Source organism: Coregonus lavaretus (genome assembly GCF_964263955.1).
Source record: "Coregonus lavaretus genome assembly, chromosome: 4".
Lineage (NCBI taxonomy): Eukaryota > Metazoa > Chordata > Actinopteri > Salmoniformes > Salmonidae > Coregonus > Coregonus lavaretus.
Window position 1 is genome coordinate 34,156,759 of NC_139991.1, and position 19,879 is coordinate 34,176,637.

Here is a 19,879-nt window from a genome sequence, read left to right on the forward strand (position 1 = left end):
AAACTCCAATTGTGTTAATAAATGGAAGTCAGTGGCAATGTATTTCACTGTCTATCCGGTAGGGTGTCAGATCCGTCCCTTCTTTGGTTTGGTGTTGACCCCCAACTGGAATCCCTTCCGGCGAGTGGACGGAAGCTAGAACTCATTTGCATGTGCCTCCGTATTCATTCACCTGCACACCTAGGTATGAGCAGCACCCCGACCCCGTCCCAAGGTCCAGCCCAGCCAGAGCAGCCAAAGACTGGCCTAGCCCCCAACCAGGGGCCCTGAGCTGGGCACATGACACTATGGAGGAAGGACAGGGAACCAGAGGCCTCAAAGTTGGCCAGCTTTACCAGGCACGGCTTGTAACTCCCCTTATCTTCTGTTAAGGTTGAAACATTTGTGAAACTTTCCACAAAATTCCCAGGTTTTCCAGAAATCCCGGATGGGATATTCCTGAATTCAGGAGGGAATACGCAGGAAATGTGGGAATCCTCCAACCTGGATTTCTGTGAAACTTGGGAATTTGTGGAAAGTTACTGGATTGTTGCAACCCTAGATACTGCCAAGCCATATTCCTTTCTTAGAACAACATAGACAAACTTGGCCATTATTAGTGACCATTTAACTAAAGTCATAATGAACGATAATCAATAAATCTGATAGAAACATAATTACTATAACGATTGAAAAAAGGGGCACATGTATGTAATGCCACCAGGGCATTTATTTGTTTTTTATGCTGTTTTTTTCTAAATAACTTTTCAATTTTAAAGTATTTTTTTTAAAATGAATTTGCTCATAATATACTATATTTATCAATATTTGGGAAATATTCTGATATAATCTGGTCTAGCTATTTCTCCTTAATTGAGTGCTTTATAACTACAAATATTATCGGATATGTTTCTGGAGAGGTTGCCTGCAAAACTCACATTTCAACATGGCCACACACTCATACAAAGTACAAAGCATATAGCATCTAACACTTGTAGAATATTGCACTAGTAATGCATATAAGTAATGCATTTGTATTGAAAAAGCACCCCTTTCATATTCTGTGCCGTCCTAAGACGGCCATTATATCTTTCCATATGAAGTCTATTACCTTTTATCTTTAAAGGACAAAATACAGCCGATAGCTTGGTAAACTATACTTTATTATGTTCCAAGTGCCTTTGTCAGGTTTTAGATTTTAACAGAAGTACGAAGTTAACTGATGTCGTATGCAATATTATTCTTTTTAGAGAGCACATTTTCGGTCTCTCAACTTCAGTTTCTGCATTGAGAGGTTGATAGGGATGTTAGAATATTTTGTTTCTCCATGTGAGTCTTACTTTCATATTGTACACATACTTTATTTTGCCCCCATTTATTCCCCAGGCCTCTAGTCAATTATTTTCTGCTTTTGAATTTCCACTTTCTTGAAGGATGTTAAGCCATACTTTGGCCCATCTAGCCTTGTTTTAACCTATGAGAAACATATATCTTGACATAACTTATAGTAGATTCCTTAAAATAAACATTAGCTATTTCAAACATTACATTCTAATATAATTGTTTTAATAAATCAGACACAATATTGAAAAGAGTCTATAAGCATAAAGCATGAAAAAGCAATGGACCATTACCGAAAGAAAATAGGAGTGGTTGGGGATATTTATCATCATAAAGTATGGTAAGTGCTAGAGACTTGTTAAAATGAGTTATTAAGCAAGAACTCTGCGACATTTGTATAAATTGCATGGCCTAACATTTGATCTATAACAAATCACACAAAATTACACTTTTATCACAATATCTACAGTGCCTTCGGAAAGTATTCAGACCCCTTGACTTTTTCCACATTTTGTTAAGTTACAGCCTCATTCTAGAATTGATCAAATTGTTTTTTTCCTCATCAATCTACACACAATACCCCATAATGACAAAGCAAAAACTGGTTTGTAGAATTTTTTGATAATTTATTTAAAAAAAAACTGAAATATCACATTGAAAGAAATATTCATACCCTTTACTCAGTACTTTGTTGAAGCACCTTTGGCAGCGATTTCAGCCTAGAGTCTTCTTAGGTATGACGCTACAAGCTTGGCACACCTCTATTTGGGGAGTTTCTCCTCTGCAGATCCTCTCAAGCTCTGTCAGTTTGGATGGGGAATGTTGCTGCACAGCTATTTTCAGGTCTCTCCAGAGATCGGATTCAAGTCCGGGCTCTGGCTGGTTCACTCAAGGACATTCAGAGACTTGTCCCGAAGCCACTCCTGCGTTGTCTTGGCTGTGTGCTTAGGGTGGTTGTCCTTTTGGAAGGTGAACCTTCTCCCCAGTCTGAGGTCCTGAGTGCTCTGGAGCAGGTTTTCATCAAGGATCTCTCTGTACTCTGTAGCTCAGTTGGTAGAGCGTGGTGCTTGCAACGCCAGGGTTGTGGGTTTGTTTCCCATGGGGAGCCAGTATGAAAATGTATGCACTCACTAACTGTAAGTCGCTCTGGATAAGAGCGTCTGCTAAATGACTAAAATGTAAATGTAAAAATGTACTTTGCTCCATTCATCTTTGCCTCGATCCTGACTAGTCTCCCATTCCCTGCCACTGAAAAACATCCCCACAGCATGATACTGCCACCACCGTGCTTCACCGTAGGGATGGTGCCAGGTTTCCTCCAGACGTGACACTTGGCATTCAGGCCAAAGAGTTCAATCTTGGTTTCATCAAACCAGAGAATCTTGTTTCTCATGGTCTGAGTGTCTTTAGGTGCCTTTTGGCAAACTCCAAGCGGGCTGTCATGTGCCTTTTACTGAAGAGTGGCTTCCGTCTGGCCACTCCACCATAAAGGCCTAATTGGTGGAGTGCTGCAGAGATGGTTGTCCTTCTGGAAGGTTCTCCCTTCTCCACAGAGGAACTCTAGAGCTCTGTCAGAGTGACCATCGGGTTTTTGGTCACCTCCCTGACCACGGCCCTTCTCCCCCGATTGCTCAGTTTGGCCGGGCGGCCAGCTCTAGGAAGAGTCTTGGTGGTTCCAAATTTCTTCCATTTAAGAATGATGGAGGCCACTGTGTTCTTGGGGACCTTCAATGCTGCAGAAATATTTTGGTACCCTTCCCCAGATCTGTGCCTCGACACAATCCTGTCTCTGAGCTCTACGGAAAATTCCTTCAACCTCATGGCTTGCTTTTTGCTCGGACATGCACTGTCAACTGTGGGACCTTATATAGACAGGTGTGTCCCTTTCCAAATAATGTCTAATGAATTTAAGTTACCACAGAGGGACTCCAAATGAAGTAGTAGAAACATCTCAAGGATGATCAATGGAAACATGATGCACCTGAGCTCAATTTCGAGTCTCATAGCAAAGGTTCTGAATGTACAGTGAGGGAAAAAAGTATTTGATACCCTGCTGATTTTGTACGTTTGCCCACTGACAAAGAAATGATCAGTCTATAAATTTAATGATAGGTTTATTTGAACAGTGAGAGACAGAATAACAACTAAAAAATCCAGAAATACGCATGTCAAAAAGGTTAGAAATTGATTTGCATTTTAATGAGGGAAATAAGTATTTGACCCCCTCTCAATCTTTTATACAGGTAACGAGCTGAGATTAGGAGCACACTCTTAAAGGGAGTGCTCCTAATCTCAGCTTGTTACCTGTATAAAAGACACCTGTCCACAAAGAAATCAATCAATCAGATTCCAAACTCTCCACCATGGCCAAGACCAAAGAGCTCTCCAAGGATGTCAGGGACAAGATTGTAGACCTACACAAGGCTGGAATAGGCTACAAGACCATCGCCAAGCAGCTTGGTGAGAAGGTGACAACAGTTGGTGCGATTATTCGCAAATGGAAGAAACACAAAAGAACGGTCAATCTCCCTCGGCCTGGGGCTCCATGCAAGATCTCAACTCGTGGAGTTGCAATGATCATGAGAACGGTGAGGAATCAGCCCAGAACTACACGGGAGGATCTTGTCAATGATCTCAAGGCAGCTGGGACCATAGTCACCAAGAAAACAATTGGTAACACACTACGCCGTGAAGGACTGAAATCCTGCAGCGCCCGCAAGGTCCCCCTGCTCAAGAAAGCACATATACAGGGCCGTCTGAAGTTTGCCAATGAACATCTGAATGATTCAGAGGAGAACTGGGTGAAAGTGTTGTGGGCAGATGAGACCAAAATGGAGCTCTTTGGCATCAACTCAACTCGCCGTGTTTGGAGGAGGAGGATTGCTGGCTATGACCCCGAGAACACCATCCCCACCGTCAAACATGGAGGTGGAAACATTATGCTTTGGGGGTGTTTTTCTGCTAAGGGGACAGGACAACTTCACCGCATCAAAGGGACGATGGACGGGGCCATGTACTGTCAAATCTTGGGTGAGAACCTCCTTCCCTCAGCCAGGGCATTGAAAATGGGTCGTGGATGAGTATTCCAGCATGACAATGACCCAAAACACATGGCCAAGGCAACAAAGGAGCTGCTCAAGAAGAAGCAAATTAAGGTCCTGGAGTGGCCTAGCCAATCTCCAGACCTTAATCCCATAGAAAATCTGTAGAGGGAGCTGAAGGTTCGAGTTGCCAAACGTCAGCCTCGAAACCTTAATGACTTGGAGAAGATCTGCAAAGAGGAGTGGGACAAAATCCCTCCTGAGATGTGTGCAAACCTGGTGGCCAACTACAAGAAACGTCTGACCTCTGTGATTGCCAACAAGGGTTTTGCCACCACTAAGTCATGTTTTGCAGAGGGGTCAAATACTTATTTCCCTCATTAAAATGCAAATCAATTTATAACATTTATGACGTGTTTTTTTTTATTTTTTTGTTGTTATTCTGTCTCTCACTGTTCAAATAAACCTACCATTACAATTATAGACTGGTCATGTCTTTGTCAGTGGGCAAACGTACAAAATCAGCAGGGGATCAAATACTTTTTTCCCTCACTGTAAATAAGTTACAGTAGAAGTCGGAAGTTTACATACACTTAGGTTGGAGTCATTAAAACTTGTTTTTCAACCACTCCACAAATTTATTTTTAACAAACTATAGTTTTGGCATGTCGGTTAGGACATCTACTTTGTGCATGACACAAGTAATTTTTCCAACAATTGTTTACAGACAGATTATTTCACTTATAATTCACTGTATCACAATTCCAGTGGGTCAGAAGTTTACATACACTACGTTGACTGTGCCTTTAAACAGCTTGGAAAATTCCAGAAAATGATGTCATGGCTTTAGAAACTTCTGATAGGCTAATTGACATCATTTGAGTCAATTGGAGGTGTACCTGTTGATGTATTTCAAGGCCTACCTTCAAACTCAGTGCCTCTTTGCTTGACATCATAGGAAAATCAAAGGAAATCAGCTAAGAACTCAGAAAAATAATTGTAGACCTCCACAGGTCTGGTTCATCCAATTTCCAAACACCTGAAGGTACTGCGTTCATCTGTACAAACAATAGTACGCAAGTATAAACACCATGGGACCGCGCAGCTGTCATACCGCTCAGGAAGGAGACGCGTTCTGTCTCCTAGAGATGAACGTACTTTGGTGCGAAAAGTGCAAATCAATCCCAGAACAACAGCAAAGGACCTTGTGAAGATGCTGAAGGAAACAGGTACAAAATAATCTATATCCACAGTAAAACGAGTCCTATATCGACATAACCTGAAAGGCCGCTCAGCAAGGAAGAAACCACTGCTCCAAAACCGCCATAAAAAAGCCAGACTACGGTTTGCAACTGCACATGGGGACAAAGATCGTACTTTTTGGATAAATGTCCTCTGGTCTAATGAAACAAAAATAGAAGTTTGGCCGTAATGACCATCGTTATGTTTGGAGGAAAAAGGGGGTAGCTTGCAAGCCGAACACCACCATCCCAACCGTGAAGCACGGGGGTGGCTGCATCATGCTGTGGGGGTGCTTTGCTGCAGGAGGGACTGGTGCACTTCACAAAATAAATGGCATCATGAGGACGGAAAATGATGTGGATATATTGAAGCAACATCTCAAGACATCAGTCAGGAAGTTAAAGCTTGATCGCAAATGGGTCTTCCAAATGGACAAAGACTCCAAGCATACTTCCAAAGTTGTAGCAAAATGGCTTAAGGACAACAAAGTCAAGGTATTGGAGAGGCCATCACAAAGCCCTGACCTCAATCCTATAGAAAATATGTGGGCAGAACTGAAAAAGTGTGTGCGAGCAAGGAGGCCTACAAACCTGACACAGTTACACCAGTTCTGTCAGGAGGAATGGGCCAAAATTCACCCAATTTATTGTGAGAAGCTTGTGGAAGGCTACCCGAAACGTTTGACCCAAGTGAAATAATTTAAAGGCAATGCTACCAAATACTAATTGAATGTATGTACACTTCTGACCCACTGGGAATATGATGAAAAAAAAAAAAGCTGAAATAAATCATTCTCTCTACTATTATTCTGACATTTCACATTCTTAAAATAAAGTGGTGATTCTAACTGACCTAAGACAGGGAATTTTTACTAGGATTAAATGTCAGGAATTGTGAAAAACTGAGTTTAAATGTATTTGGGTAAGGTGTATTTAAACATCCGACTTCAACTGTATTTCTGTTTTTTGTTTGTAATAAATCTGCAAAAATGTCATCTGCTAATGACAAATCTGCTTTGTCATTATGGGGTATTGTGTGTAGATCGATGAGGAAATTGTTTTATTTAATCCATTTTAGAATAAGGCTGTAAAGTAACAAAATGTGGAAAAAGGGAAGGGGTCTGAATACTTTCCGAAATCACTGTATAATCAAAAAGGGGCGATATGATTGGAGTGGAGTTTTTTTGTATAGGCACCCAGTGTCTTTTAAAATATATCAAATACTGTGAGAAGATTTTTACAAAAACAAGTTGAATTTGCAGAACGATGGTGTGCAAATGTTGTCTCAAACCCGGATTAAGCCTGTGGTTTGTATTTATTTCCTGTTTGTTTGTTTGTTTTTTCTTCTTTCTTGTTGGTATGTTTGTTTGTGTGACTCAGGCATGTTGATATTGAATTTTTTTGCACCCCTAGTGTTGACTCAACATTGCAATACTATTGTGACAGGCAAGTCAGCATCAATTGATAAAACATGATGTCATGGTTGGGATAGACCATTCAGATCGAATTAATAGTCCATAGGGCATATCAAGCGATATGGTATGCCATACTGCTAAAAATATACAATTTACTGGTCATGTGAATCAATCCTCTCATATCTTTGACCAACTGGCTATAGTACTCTACATCAGTTCCATTTCCCTGTAGATTCAGAGGGTGTGTTTACTACCCTCTGAAACGTATGCCCCTTTGACCTCTGTGGTGTTCGTGATTTACATTTGCCCTTTTAATCAAATATATATATTTTTTAATCCAGATGTGTCACATTATGTTTTGCTTTAAAACAAGAGCTGGCTGCCGGCTCTTAAAATAGCACATCCTAAATCAGGAAGTGTTATGGGATAATCTGTTCATTTGGACTAAAAAAGGGGTTTTTGTCTCATACAAGGGAAAATACAATGTCATGATCAGTGCTGGATGTCTCGTTTATATATGGACTGCATTTGGTTAAGTGCTTGTCTGGTTGGTTCTTTTTAAAAAAGTACCATGCATTGAAACAAATAACATGTTGCACAATTGATTGTATCTCTATCTAAAAATTATTTGACCAGGAGTTCCTCTTGAGATGAGCACATCTCGTTATCAAGTGTGTCCTGGCCGACGAATAGGCAGCAGGTAAACGCTTTATTACAATTACAATATTCGCACAGCCAGGGAAAATGACCCAGAGGCACACTAAAATGGATTCGATCTCGAATACATCTTCCAAAACATGAACTCACAAAGTTACATTAATTCACAAGGTGAATTCCTTCCTCCATTGAAAAGAAACCTGAAGTTAACCGAAGGTCCTCCACAGTAGGTGTAACATATTTTTAGTTGTGAACATACAGGTTGATAAATTGTGATTTTCTAAGTAGTAATTTGACAGAGGTAACTAAAACAAAGGAATATCGATAAAATGTAACATGCTGTACTATTTCTGTAAGCATTTGCATCATCCTGACCATTAGATGTTACAAGATTGACTACGGTAGTTCTTCATATCTGACAGTTTTATTAAATCTTTAACCTCTGTTCACAAATGAATACATGTCCTTAGATTAGTAAGTACTTGGATAGTATCAATGCAATTTTACACATATTGGTGAGTAAAGGAATCAATTTTCATCCGTTTTTTTATGTTTTTAATTATTTCAGAATTATTAGTTCAAGCTTGTGAAAAACTGTAAATTTTGTGATTGAGCCTTTTTAGAAAAAAACTAATTGAGATGTTAAGCTGATCGTTGTCTGTTTCAGTACAACAGTTAGAGAGATAGGGGTGAAAACATAAGCAGCTTAATGTCCTTCCTAATTTTTTAGTTTGGGCTGATGTCATAGCAAGCAGCCACCTGGTGAGGTGCTTGAGCTCTGTGTACAACTGCGTTGGTACCACTGTTCCATTCCCATGACAGTAATTACCATAGGTTGGGATAAACCTGCACAGACAGGTCGGTTAGATAACGAATCAAAGGCATAAAATCAGAATTAAATAATTGGCTCTTTATTGATTAAAGCCACAGTCAAAATAAAGTTAATGAGCTTTAATCTATAGGCCTAAGTGGCACATTTTTAAATTGGGATGCAACAGGAATGTTCCTTACGTTTTTGAATAAACTGAAATTTGTTACTCATAATAATTAAATGATAACTCATCTATCAGTGAAGGGTTTTGGATACATTTTTATATTCAAAAGTAGTTCAAGTTTGACACCAGCCAGATAAAATTGTCTGTTTCTTTCCTTTGTTAGTCATTATAACCAACATTTATGTTTTTTGTTGTTTTTATTGTTGTTGTCGTGGTTACTTCTCTTAACTACCTTTTGTTTAAAAAAAAAAAAAAAAAGGTTTATTTATTTGTGTGGTATTTATTTTCCCCAGGGCCCTGACATAATTTTTTATTTTTTTATTTTTTTATTTCACCTTTATTTAACCAGGTAAGCCAGTTGAGAACAAGTTCTCATTTACAACTGCGACCTGGCCAAGATAAAGCAAAGCATTGCGATAAAAACAACAACACAGAGTTACATATGGGGTAAAAAAAAACATAAGGTCATAAAATACAACAGAAAATATATATACAGTGTATGCAAATGTAGCAAGTTATGGAGGTAAGGCAATAAATAGGCTATAGTGCAAAATAATTACAATTAGTATTAACACTGGAATGCTAGATGTGCAAGAGATTATGTGCAAATAGAGATACTGGGGTGCAAAAGAGCAAAATAAATAACAATATAGGGATGAGGTAGTTGGGTGGGCTAATTTCAGATGGGCTGTGTACATGTGCAGTGATCGGTAAGGTGCTCTGACAACTGATGCTTAAAGTTAGTGAGGGAGATAAGAGTCTCCAGCTTCAGAGATTTTTGCAATTCGTTCCAGTCATTGGCAGCAGAGAACTGGAAGGAATGGCGGCCAAAGGAGGTGTTGGCTTTGGGAATGACCAGTGAGATATACCTGCTGGAGCGCAGACTACGGGTGGGTGCTGCTATGGTGACCAATGAGCTAAGATAAGGCGGGGATTTGCCTAGCAGTGATTTATAGATGGCCTGGAGCCAGTGGGTTTGACGACGAACATGTAGTGAGGACCAGCCAACAAGAGCGTACAGGTCACAGTGGTGGGTAGTGTATGGGGCTTTGGAGACAAAACGGATGGCACTGTGATAGACTACATCCAATTTGCTGAGTAGAGTGTTGGAGGCTATTTTGTAAATGACATCGCCGAAGTCAAGGATCGGTAGGATAGTCAGTTTTACGAGGGCATGTTTGGCAGCATGAGTGAAGGAGGCTTTGTTGCGAAATAGGAAGCCGATTCTAGATTTAACTTTGGATTGGAGATTCTTAATGTGAGTCTGGAAGGAGAGTTTACAGTCTAACCAGACACCTAGGTATTTGTAGTTGTCCACATACTCTAGGTCAGACCCGTCGAGAGTGGTGATTCTAGTCGGGTGGGCGGGTGCCAGCAGCGTTCGATTGAAGAGCATGCATTTAGTTTTACTAGTGTTTAAGAGCAGTTGGAGGCTACTGAAGGAGTGTTGTATGGCATTGAAGCTCGTTTGGAGGTTTGTTAACACAGTGTCCAATGATGGGCCAGATGTATACAAAATGGTGTCGTCTGCGTAGAGGTGGATCTGAGAGTCACCAGCAGCAAGAGTGACATCATTGATATACACAGAGAAAATTGTCGGCCCAAGAATTGAACCCTGTGGCACCCCCATAGAGACAACAGGCCCTCCGATTTCACACATTGAACTCTATCTGAGAAGTAGTTGGTGAACCAGGCGAGGCAGTCATTAATGTTTTGACAGTTATCACCGTGCCATTAGTTCAACCCTTACAAACAGCAAATCACAAAAATGCTTTGTGAAATAGTTACTGGAATAGCTGAATACCCATTTCCGTATGTTTCAGGGCATTTCAGTATGTTTCATGTATAAAGACAATAAAAGGGTCATCATAAACACTAGTACTATCCTTTTCAATGTTAGCTTTTAACAATTAGGCTACACCAAAACGGAAACCAAGTACAGTATGTTGAAAGAAAACTACAGTGCCTTCAGAAAGTATTCAGACCAGTTGACTTTTTCCATATTTTGTTACGTTACAGCCTTATTCTAAAATTGATTAAATAAATAACAAATCTCAGCAATCTACACACAATACCCCCTAATGACAATGCGAAAACCGGTTTTTAGACATTTTGGTAAATGTATTCAAAAAAACTGTTTTTGCTTTGTCATTATGGGGTATTGTGTGTAGATTGATGAGGGGGGGAAAAACAATTTAATACATTTTAGAATAAGGCTGTAACATAACAAATGTGGAAAAGGTCAAGGGGTCTGAATACTTTCCGAAGGCACTGTATATAACAGAAATATGGGTAAAAAGTTTTGGGGAAAAGGTTGTATAAGAATAACACCAGGGCAACAGTAGACATAAATAAATATGATTTAACCTCACCTGTTAATATATAACTAGAAACTTGAGTTTAGGTAAATGTTGCTTAAATTTTTTGAAAGTGAAGCAAGTATGTTTTAATTTTATTCCACTAGTACTGTCAGTTACAGTATACATTTCTAAGCATGCCTAGCTAGTTCCCTTGATTGTGCATTTAGATTTAGTACTACCAGAATGGCTAGGTATACAGTATTTGGTATAGTACATAATATACAATAACTATATTCAGCCCAAATAAGCGTAATTTAATACTGTGATCCCTACAAACCTCAGCTTCGATCAGTCAAAGTTTTCTGAGCTGTGTGAGATTTGAATGTACTGTACCTGACTTACAAGGCCCCATACCCCACTATCCCATATCCTTATGTTTTAAGAATGTGCTATGTTGTGCTCCCCATCCACAGTGTTTATTGGAGAAGCATTATGTTCAGCAATATATGCTGATGTCATGTAAGTCTATGGCAACCCTGCACTCAGTGTCTGGTGTTAGCATTAGCATCTAGCCACTTCCCTGGTGTTCAGCATCGTGATTAGTTAGAGTCCTAATGTTCAGCACTGTCATTTACTTTGTGCTGGTTGATGAGGAATAATGTGAGGCATAACAAGGACTTGGGCTGTGTCCCAAAATGGCGCCCTATTCCTTATAAAGTGCACAACCTTTGACCAGAGCCCTATTGGCCCACTATAAAGAGAATGGTGTTCCATTTGGGACACAAACCTAGGGATGGATTTCCCAACACTACCTCACTAGGGAATCCAGTGATCCCCTTGATTCTGTTTCACACAAAGCTACGGATGTTAAAATCCTGTAGTTTTGAATATGTGCCCTGCCGTTGACCTGGCCATCTGTACAGCTGACCATATGTCAACTGGGAGGCTATACCCTATGGTCGTAATGACAATGCCACTAACGTATTTTCTAAAGGATACCTATTATAAGGTTTAAACCAGTTGAACTGACAGCCGTTTTGCACTGTTTCGTTATGGCTTTAGTCATCAATCTAGCAATAGGGCAATATAATACACCCCCCCCCCCCCCCCCCTGTTTCAGGAACATCTACCAAAAATATTTCACCTTCTTTATTACTTTACCAAACATATCATGACATTAGTGATAGTCATAATCTGTCAAATATGCGAACGTCTAAATCAACATTTGGGCCATTTAAACAGTGTGCGTCCGTCCTACAGTGAGGGAAAAAAATATTTGATCCCCTGCTGATTTTGTACGTTTGCCCACTGACAAAGAAATTATCAGTCTATAATTTTAATGGTGGGTTTATTTGAACAGTAAGAGACAGAATAACAACCAAAAAATCAAGAAAAACGCATGTCAAAAATTTTATAAATTGATTTGCATTTTAATGAGGGAAATAAGTATTTGACCCCCTCTCAATCAAAAAGATTTCTGGCTCCCAGGTGTCTTTTATACAGGTAACGAGCTGAGATTAGGAGCACACTCTTAAAGGGAGTGCTCCTAATCTCAGTTTGTTACCTGTATAAAAGACACCTGTCCACAGAAGCAATCAATCAATCAGATTCCAAACTCTCCACCATGGCCAAGACCAAAGAGCTCTCCAAGGATGTCAGGGACAAGATTGTAGACCTACACAAGGCTGGAATAGGCTACAAGACCATCGCCAAGCAGCTTGGTGAGAAGGTGACAACAGTTGGTGCGATTATTCGCAAATGGAAGAAACACAAAAGAACGGTCAATCTCCCTCGGCCTGGGGCTCCATGCAAGATCTCAACTCGTGGAGTTGCAATGATCATGAGAACGGTGAGGAATCAGCCCAGAACTACACGGGAGGATCTTGTCAATGATCTCAAGGCAGCTGGGACCATAGTCACCAAGAAAACAATTGGTAACACACTACGCCGTGAAGGACTGAAATCCTGCAGCGCCCGCAAGGTCCCCCTGCTCAAGAAAGCACATATACAGGGCCGTCTGAAGTTTGCCAATGAACATCTGAATGATTCAGAGGAGAACTGGGTGAAAGTGTTGTGGTCAGATGAGACCAAAATTGAGCTCTTTGGCATCAACTCAACTCGCCGTGTTTGGAGGAGGAGGAATGCTGGCTATGACCCCGAGAACACCATCCCCACCGTCAAACATGGAGGTGGAAACATTATGCTTTGGGGGTGTTTTTCTGCTAAGGGGACAGGACAACTTCACCGCATCAAAGGGACGATGGACGGGGCCATGTACCGTCAAATCTTGGGTGAGAACCTCCTTCCCTCAGCCAGGGCATTGATAATGGGTCGTGGATGGGTATTCCAGCATGACAATGACCCAAAACACACGGCCAAGGCAACAAAGTAGTGGCTCAAGAAGAAGCACATTAAGGTACTGGAGTGGCCTAGCCAGTCTCCAGACCTTAATCCCATAGAAAATCTGTGGAGGGAGCTGAAGGTTCGAGTTGACAAACATCAGCCTCGAAACCTTAATGACTTGGAGAAGATCAAAGAGGACTGGGACAAAATCCCTCCCGAGATGTGTGCAAACCTGGTGGCCAACTACAAGAAACATCTGACCTCTGTGATTGCCAACAAGAGTTTTGCCACCAAGTACTAAGTCATGTTTTGCAAAGGGGTCAAATACTTATTTCGCTCATTAAAATGCAAATCAATTTATAACATTTTTGACATGCGTTTTTCTGGATTTTCTTGTTGTTTTTCTGTCTCTCACTGTTCAAATAAACCTACCATTAAAATTATAGACTGATCATTTCTTTGTCAGTGGGCAAACGTACAAAATCAGCAGGGGATCAAATACTTTTTTCTCTCACTGTATATGCAAGGGGTGAAGGGCTATGTAAAGGGATCAATTTTGTCGTTCTGATCATGTGTAATGTGTCTGCCTCCGACGTAAAACAAACGTTTGACTTTCACACAAAATTACTTCTTTACTTACTTTACGTTTAAGGAAGTGTGTAGGTCGCACTCTTTATCGTAGAGCTATGAAAGTGATGCATTTAGATCCACCTGCTCGAGACAAATTCAGCGATTGCTTTGTCATGTCTGTGCCGTGAAGCAGTTGAGCTGGATATTTTTCTTTCTAAGGACCGCCCCTTTGACGTAACGTTGCGGTGAAGTGATACAAATTGATGTAATGATGCAGCCGACCACCAGAGGGAGGCAAATACAAGTTTTTTTGACAGAGGCTGTTTACATGGTCCTAGGAAGGTCTGGATGGCTGCTTCGGACTTATAAAACGGTGGGAAATCAATCAAATAAGTCATGTAAACATAAACATATTTTAACAAGTCATTCTAGTGCCGATTTCGGGGACTGTCAGCTTAAGAGGGCAGTAATGTAGATTAAATGGAAAACCAAATGAGTATATTTACAGGTACCAATTCCCTGTAAAATGAAACATTTTAGAAATTGCCATTTCATTTTGATATGTGTATTCTTGTATTTTAAAGCAACATTTGTATTTTCTACCCAGTACAATGCCACCTCTATACCATTTCTTGACCTACACAAATGTACCTTCTATCTGCTAAGAGACTCATAATAATAAAATATTATAGACATTCCTGCCTGTATAAAATGTCTGCATCCACATTAAAATGAATTCATTTGTCAAACGTATTGCTTTTGTTCAGAGCAGAGCACCCAAATAAGATACAAATAAAAAATAATTTTAAAAAAGATCAACAATGAGGATTTTTGAGTTGAGGACACACCTACTCATTCCAAGAGTGTGCAAAGCTGTCATCAAGGCAAAGGGTGGCTATTTGAAGAATCTCAAATATAAATTATATTTTGATTTGTTTAACACTTTTTTGGTTATTACATGATTCCATATGTGTTATTTCATAGTTTAATGTCTTCACTATTATTCTACAATGTAGAAAATAGTAAAAATAAAGAAAAACCCTTGAATGAGTAGGTGTGATCAAACCTTTGACTGGTACTGTTTTTTTTGTTGTTGTTTTTTTTGTAACTTCATGTCACTAACCTAAACTGTCATTAAACACATACGTTACAGTAGTGGTGACCTATAGTTTTTAGACTGTTGAAATATGTTTAATGGTTGTGGTTGAATCATTACAGTGTATTCTGTAGTTTATAGCCAACTACTGAATGTGCAGTCAATTAGTAAGGCGTAAATTGATAATTAGATGTCGATTCCTATGGTGTATTTGTGAAAATTATAAGGGGGGGTAGGTATATCCGAAATCCTTATTCCACTCTGTATGAATATCTTACCTTTTACCTCTTAAATCTTAATATCTTTCCACTATGTACTATTATGTATTTTTCTTACTACAGTACTCTCACTCAGATTTCCTTATACTTATACCCAAGTCACCCCCATTTATACTCACTGTTATCACACCTCATAATAACCAATGTCATAACACCCACCTTTGCCGGAGTGTATATAGTGTGGTTTGTTAATATGTTAACATGTGTGCCATGGCTGAAGTCAACCTAACCGCTAACTGATCTACTCCTAACAGGGAAGAAGAACAGTCTACTCCTCCAGAAGTTCCAGAAGGATCTGAATGCTGGGGTGTTCAACACACAGGAGAACGAGATATTGAAACAGATAATCCGGCAGGACAGGGAGATGGTGATGATGGTGGACCGCAAGCAGTCGGTCACAGGGATGTCGGTCACAGGGATGTCGGTCACCGGGATGAATTCCACCCCGATATCTGGAAACTCCATCATTAACTCTCCGGCTCAGCAGCCCTACACCACTGCCCTGGGCAACAACCAGTTTCAGCAGTCAGCCGCCCATTTGACCTACAGCGCTTCGGCCGTCATCGCCCCCTCCGCCGCAGCCCGCATCCTGCCAGCCTCGTCGCAGGGTGTCTACCCTGTCCCCAGTGTCTCCCACAGCAACCTGATCTCATCCTCGCCCGTCCCCCAGACCCCACTCTCTCTCCAGCAGCAAGGGTCTATCATGTCCCCGGTGTCCTTCACCACGGCTGTGTGCAGTCCACCCGTGCAGACCCCTGGGCTGGCGGGCCGCAGCTTCCAGTATGGCTCGCCCACCTCCTCCCAGCTCTCCCTTATCCAGCAGCCGCTGCCTACTGCCCTACCGTCCCAACAACCACTACCACAGCCACAGCAACCACAACAGCTGCCCCAGCAACCAGGAGGAGCTGCAGCCTCCTTGGCAACACAACAACCACAACAGCAGCAGCAGCCAACACAGCAGCAAGTCCTGTCACCTCAGAGGAGTGACAGCCACCACAAGGGCAGCCATGCTCTCCAGTCTGGAAGCCTGAGTCGAGACGTGCGCCACCTATCTGCCTCCCAACCCTCCCTGCCCCATGACACGTCCCTGGGGCCCCGAGTGCACCCTGGGGTGTCCGGGGACTCCCTGTCCTCCATCGCCCCACCGGTGGCTGCGGTCCAGGGGACGGGTATGCAGAGCGGTCTCCGCACCACAGTGCCCCAGAGGGTCAACCTGTTCCGCCAGATGTCATCGGGAGCGTTGCCCCCGGTGCGAGCGGCGTCCTCTACAGCCCAACACAGGGATTCCACAGGCTCTAGAGATTCTAGAAGAGATTCTAACTTAAGCAGTACAGAGACCGACCAAGATAAGATGCGGTTCGCATCAAATTTATGATCCCATTTTACTTTTTTAAACTTCTGTTTTAATTCAATTTTAATGGAGATACAAAAAAAGAGAGGAATTTTAGTAGTTTTAGTTTTCTCAAATTTTTCTTCTGAAGAAAATAACCTCATAGAATTCCTGTACAGACTTCCCTTGTATTATATTTTAGACACATTTTCTCCCTAAACTTAAGAATGTAAATTAAACAAATATATATATCAATATGTGTAAATCCAACTAGAATATTTGGCAAAGACTATTTAAAAGCTCTAGTACATAAACATGAGTCTTCCTTTCCAAAAAATATAAATATACAATGTATGGAGATTTTATTGGGGGGGGTTGTTTGTTTGCTATTTTCTGTTTTTGTAAACTGGAATGCATCGTGATGACAATTACTTTTAGATTTTTGTTTTTTACCTGCAAGAAGAGGAACAAATATCTTCTCACATTACGCAGCTTTGTCACCACTGTGGAATAACTGACGCAAGCGAACCTTGAAACTGTCAAAAAGCACACACTCAAACATAAATCTGATAACAAATTTGTGGACCCTTTATCTTATCTTAGCAATCAAACACAGGTACAGTAGCTAGGTGTTCCATTGCTCTCAGCAATACATCCTCTTGAGCCACAATATCTTCATGCAGTGGTTTGTAAAGACCATGACAGTGTAATGGGTCCAAAGGGAATTAAATAAATATAATTGCTGCTTTTCTTTTCTTTTTTTGTAGAGAAGGATGTTGTGTGGTGTGGGCGAGGGATGGATGATGCTGTTTTTCTATTCCTAATTTCAGACAGTGATAGATGTTATGTAATGTTGCTTAAAAAACTGTGTACATTTATAATATTTCTAAACTAAAGATTATCACCATTATGCAATAGACTGTGATATAAAGAGTATCTATATGTGTGTTGTAAATAGTTGTATAGAGCTAGTATTTACAGATACTGTGTGGTGCATTCTCAATCATAACAATGTCTTACTTCTTTCAGGAACCTGGATATCATCTATATGCGAAAAAAAAGTTAATAAGTGATAACAATACATATGTTCATTAGAGATAAGAAAACCTTAATGCAATAGCTATCACTACTTGATACTGAAAAATGCCTGTTCTGAAGTCAAACTGAGAATCCTTATTTGTCTGTATAATATCGATGTCCTTGTTTCATAATTCATTTAAAACATCAAGCAAGTATATAAGAAGCGAATGAGAGATGAAAGATTATTTTTAACACTTGAGGTTTCAACATGTCATTTATTTAGTTGGCTGCTTAACACTTTTTATTATACCCTTCAAACATGTTTCTTCTTTATGCTACTCTATCTTTGGAACAGTATTATTTCTAGAGATGCTATATATGGATTTCAATAAAATGGATCATACAAATAACTTTTATAATTTTACCAATATATTCATACTACACAATACAGTAATACCCTGTTAAAGTGTAGGTGATGTTGTTTATCATTTCTTACTGTGGGTGTGTTGGGTGAGTTGCCTACAGCAATTAACAGTTATTATAAGTCTGACGACCCACACACGATCTGCCATTTTAGAATTACTGTAAATATGAATCATTGTTGAATATTATATCTTTACTGCAATGTTTTAGTTAGTTTTGACACCATTTGATTGCCTATTTTTTTATAAAATTGTTTATTCCATCCACTGAAAGAACTCTAAGTTTGAAGACGCAAAATGTGTTACGTGTTTGGATGTTGTATTCCGTCAGCTTTTTTTAAATTTTAGATTTTAAAAATTGTATTTGTATTAACTCGCCTTTCATATCATGTATTGTAAACAATGTGATAGAATAGTGTGGCAGGTTGAATGCCATTTTTTAAAATCCCATTCATCTCAATGGAAAGAAAGATCTTCCTGCCGACAGACATTTGATCAATTTTCTAGGTCTTTTTCTGCAATATGCCTATGCTGTAGGTTTGCATTCTAGGAGTGTATCATATCAGCTGTTAACTGGGTATTACTGTGTTGTCAACTTACCAGTCACAGTCAACTGATGTTGAAAAGACAGATGTGACCTTTCCAGACACTTCTCTCTTGTTGAATAGGTAAAGTCATAAATTAGTTGTTCAGGGACGATTTTCAAAAAATTCAAATTGTGTTATTAGCGCAAGAGCAACACATGCTGGTTTGCATTAAGGTTTCTGTCTCTTGTGTGTGAATTCATCATATCTGGGCCTAGATATTCTAAACTGACTGGGGTGTATCTTAAACCAGAATACTGTGACTAACATAGGTAATAATAAAGAGTACTTTTTTGGTTGTTGAAAATTTCGATCAAATCAATCAAATTTTCAACATGCTGACAATTAAATTCAACATGTGCAATAACAACACATTACAGTTACAATAGTAACAAAACAAAAAACATTTATGCACTCATTTATTTAGTATCCAGAGGGTCCAGAAATGTGACTAAACTGTGAGTCAATCAAATGAGGTCAGTCATGATAACACAGCTTACCCTGTAAGGTTGAAGGCTATTTGACATGCTTATGAATTTATGTGTTTATTTGTTAAAGACCCCCATGTATTGTGTATCACGACCATGTGAGTACTGAGTATGATATTTTCCTCACACACAATAGCAACGACCTCTCATGGTTTTAGAGTCTTCATGTCTTCATGGCACCAAACAGGCTCTATCAGCTCAGCGTATCGAAGCCCTTACAGATACAGTTTTTAAATATTTTAACAGTACTTCAATACAGACAGCGTGTGTCAATATTCTACCAATAGAGTCCACCCACAAAATGTCTCATAAAAAGCATGCACTCTCAAACATTTAAAAAGATACTATCTAAAAATGTTGACGTTCAATGTACTGTGAGATTATGTTTTGTTGTTTTGTTCATTGTTTGCCTAGACATTATTTGTGTGTAACGGAAGCATTGGAATTTTCACAAAAGGACATTCTTAAGTATTTGTGCCTAAAACTATAGCCATGTTCCATCCTTTTTTGTTATGAGTGTGAAGAGCTATGATGTGAATATGCACCTGCGTGCACACATACATTACTTTATCATATGTGTTCTATGTTTCAGTATTTTTAGAGAGGAAGATGTAAGCAATGAAGATGATGGCCAAATGTCTCTGTTTATCAATTGGAATTTTTTAACACAATGTGAACTTCTATAAAAAGGTTCTATCATTCTATTCTTAATTCTCAGAATTACAGTAATGACTAGTACAGTAAAAAGTGCAGTCTATAGAACTGGGAAGGTATTAACA

The 19,879-nt window shown here is 39.8% G+C and overlaps 1 protein-coding gene across 1 annotated transcript in view; it reads left to right on the plus strand.

Moving 5' to 3' along the window:
• Positions 1 to 16,631, plus strand: part of LOC311127735 (potassium/sodium hyperpolarization-activated cyclic nucleotide-gated channel 1-like) — a gene marked incomplete at both ends in the record, with an annotated part of 218,702 nt that extends 202,071 nt beyond the window's left edge. The window contains one exon of the mRNA XM_084159603.1: positions 15,511 to 16,631. Within this exon, the coding sequence (XP_084015729.1) occupies positions 15,511 to 16,631 (1,121 nt within the window). The remainder of the gene's footprint in view (positions 1 to 15,510) is intronic.
• Positions 16,632 to 19,879: the final 3,248 nt, after the last annotated feature.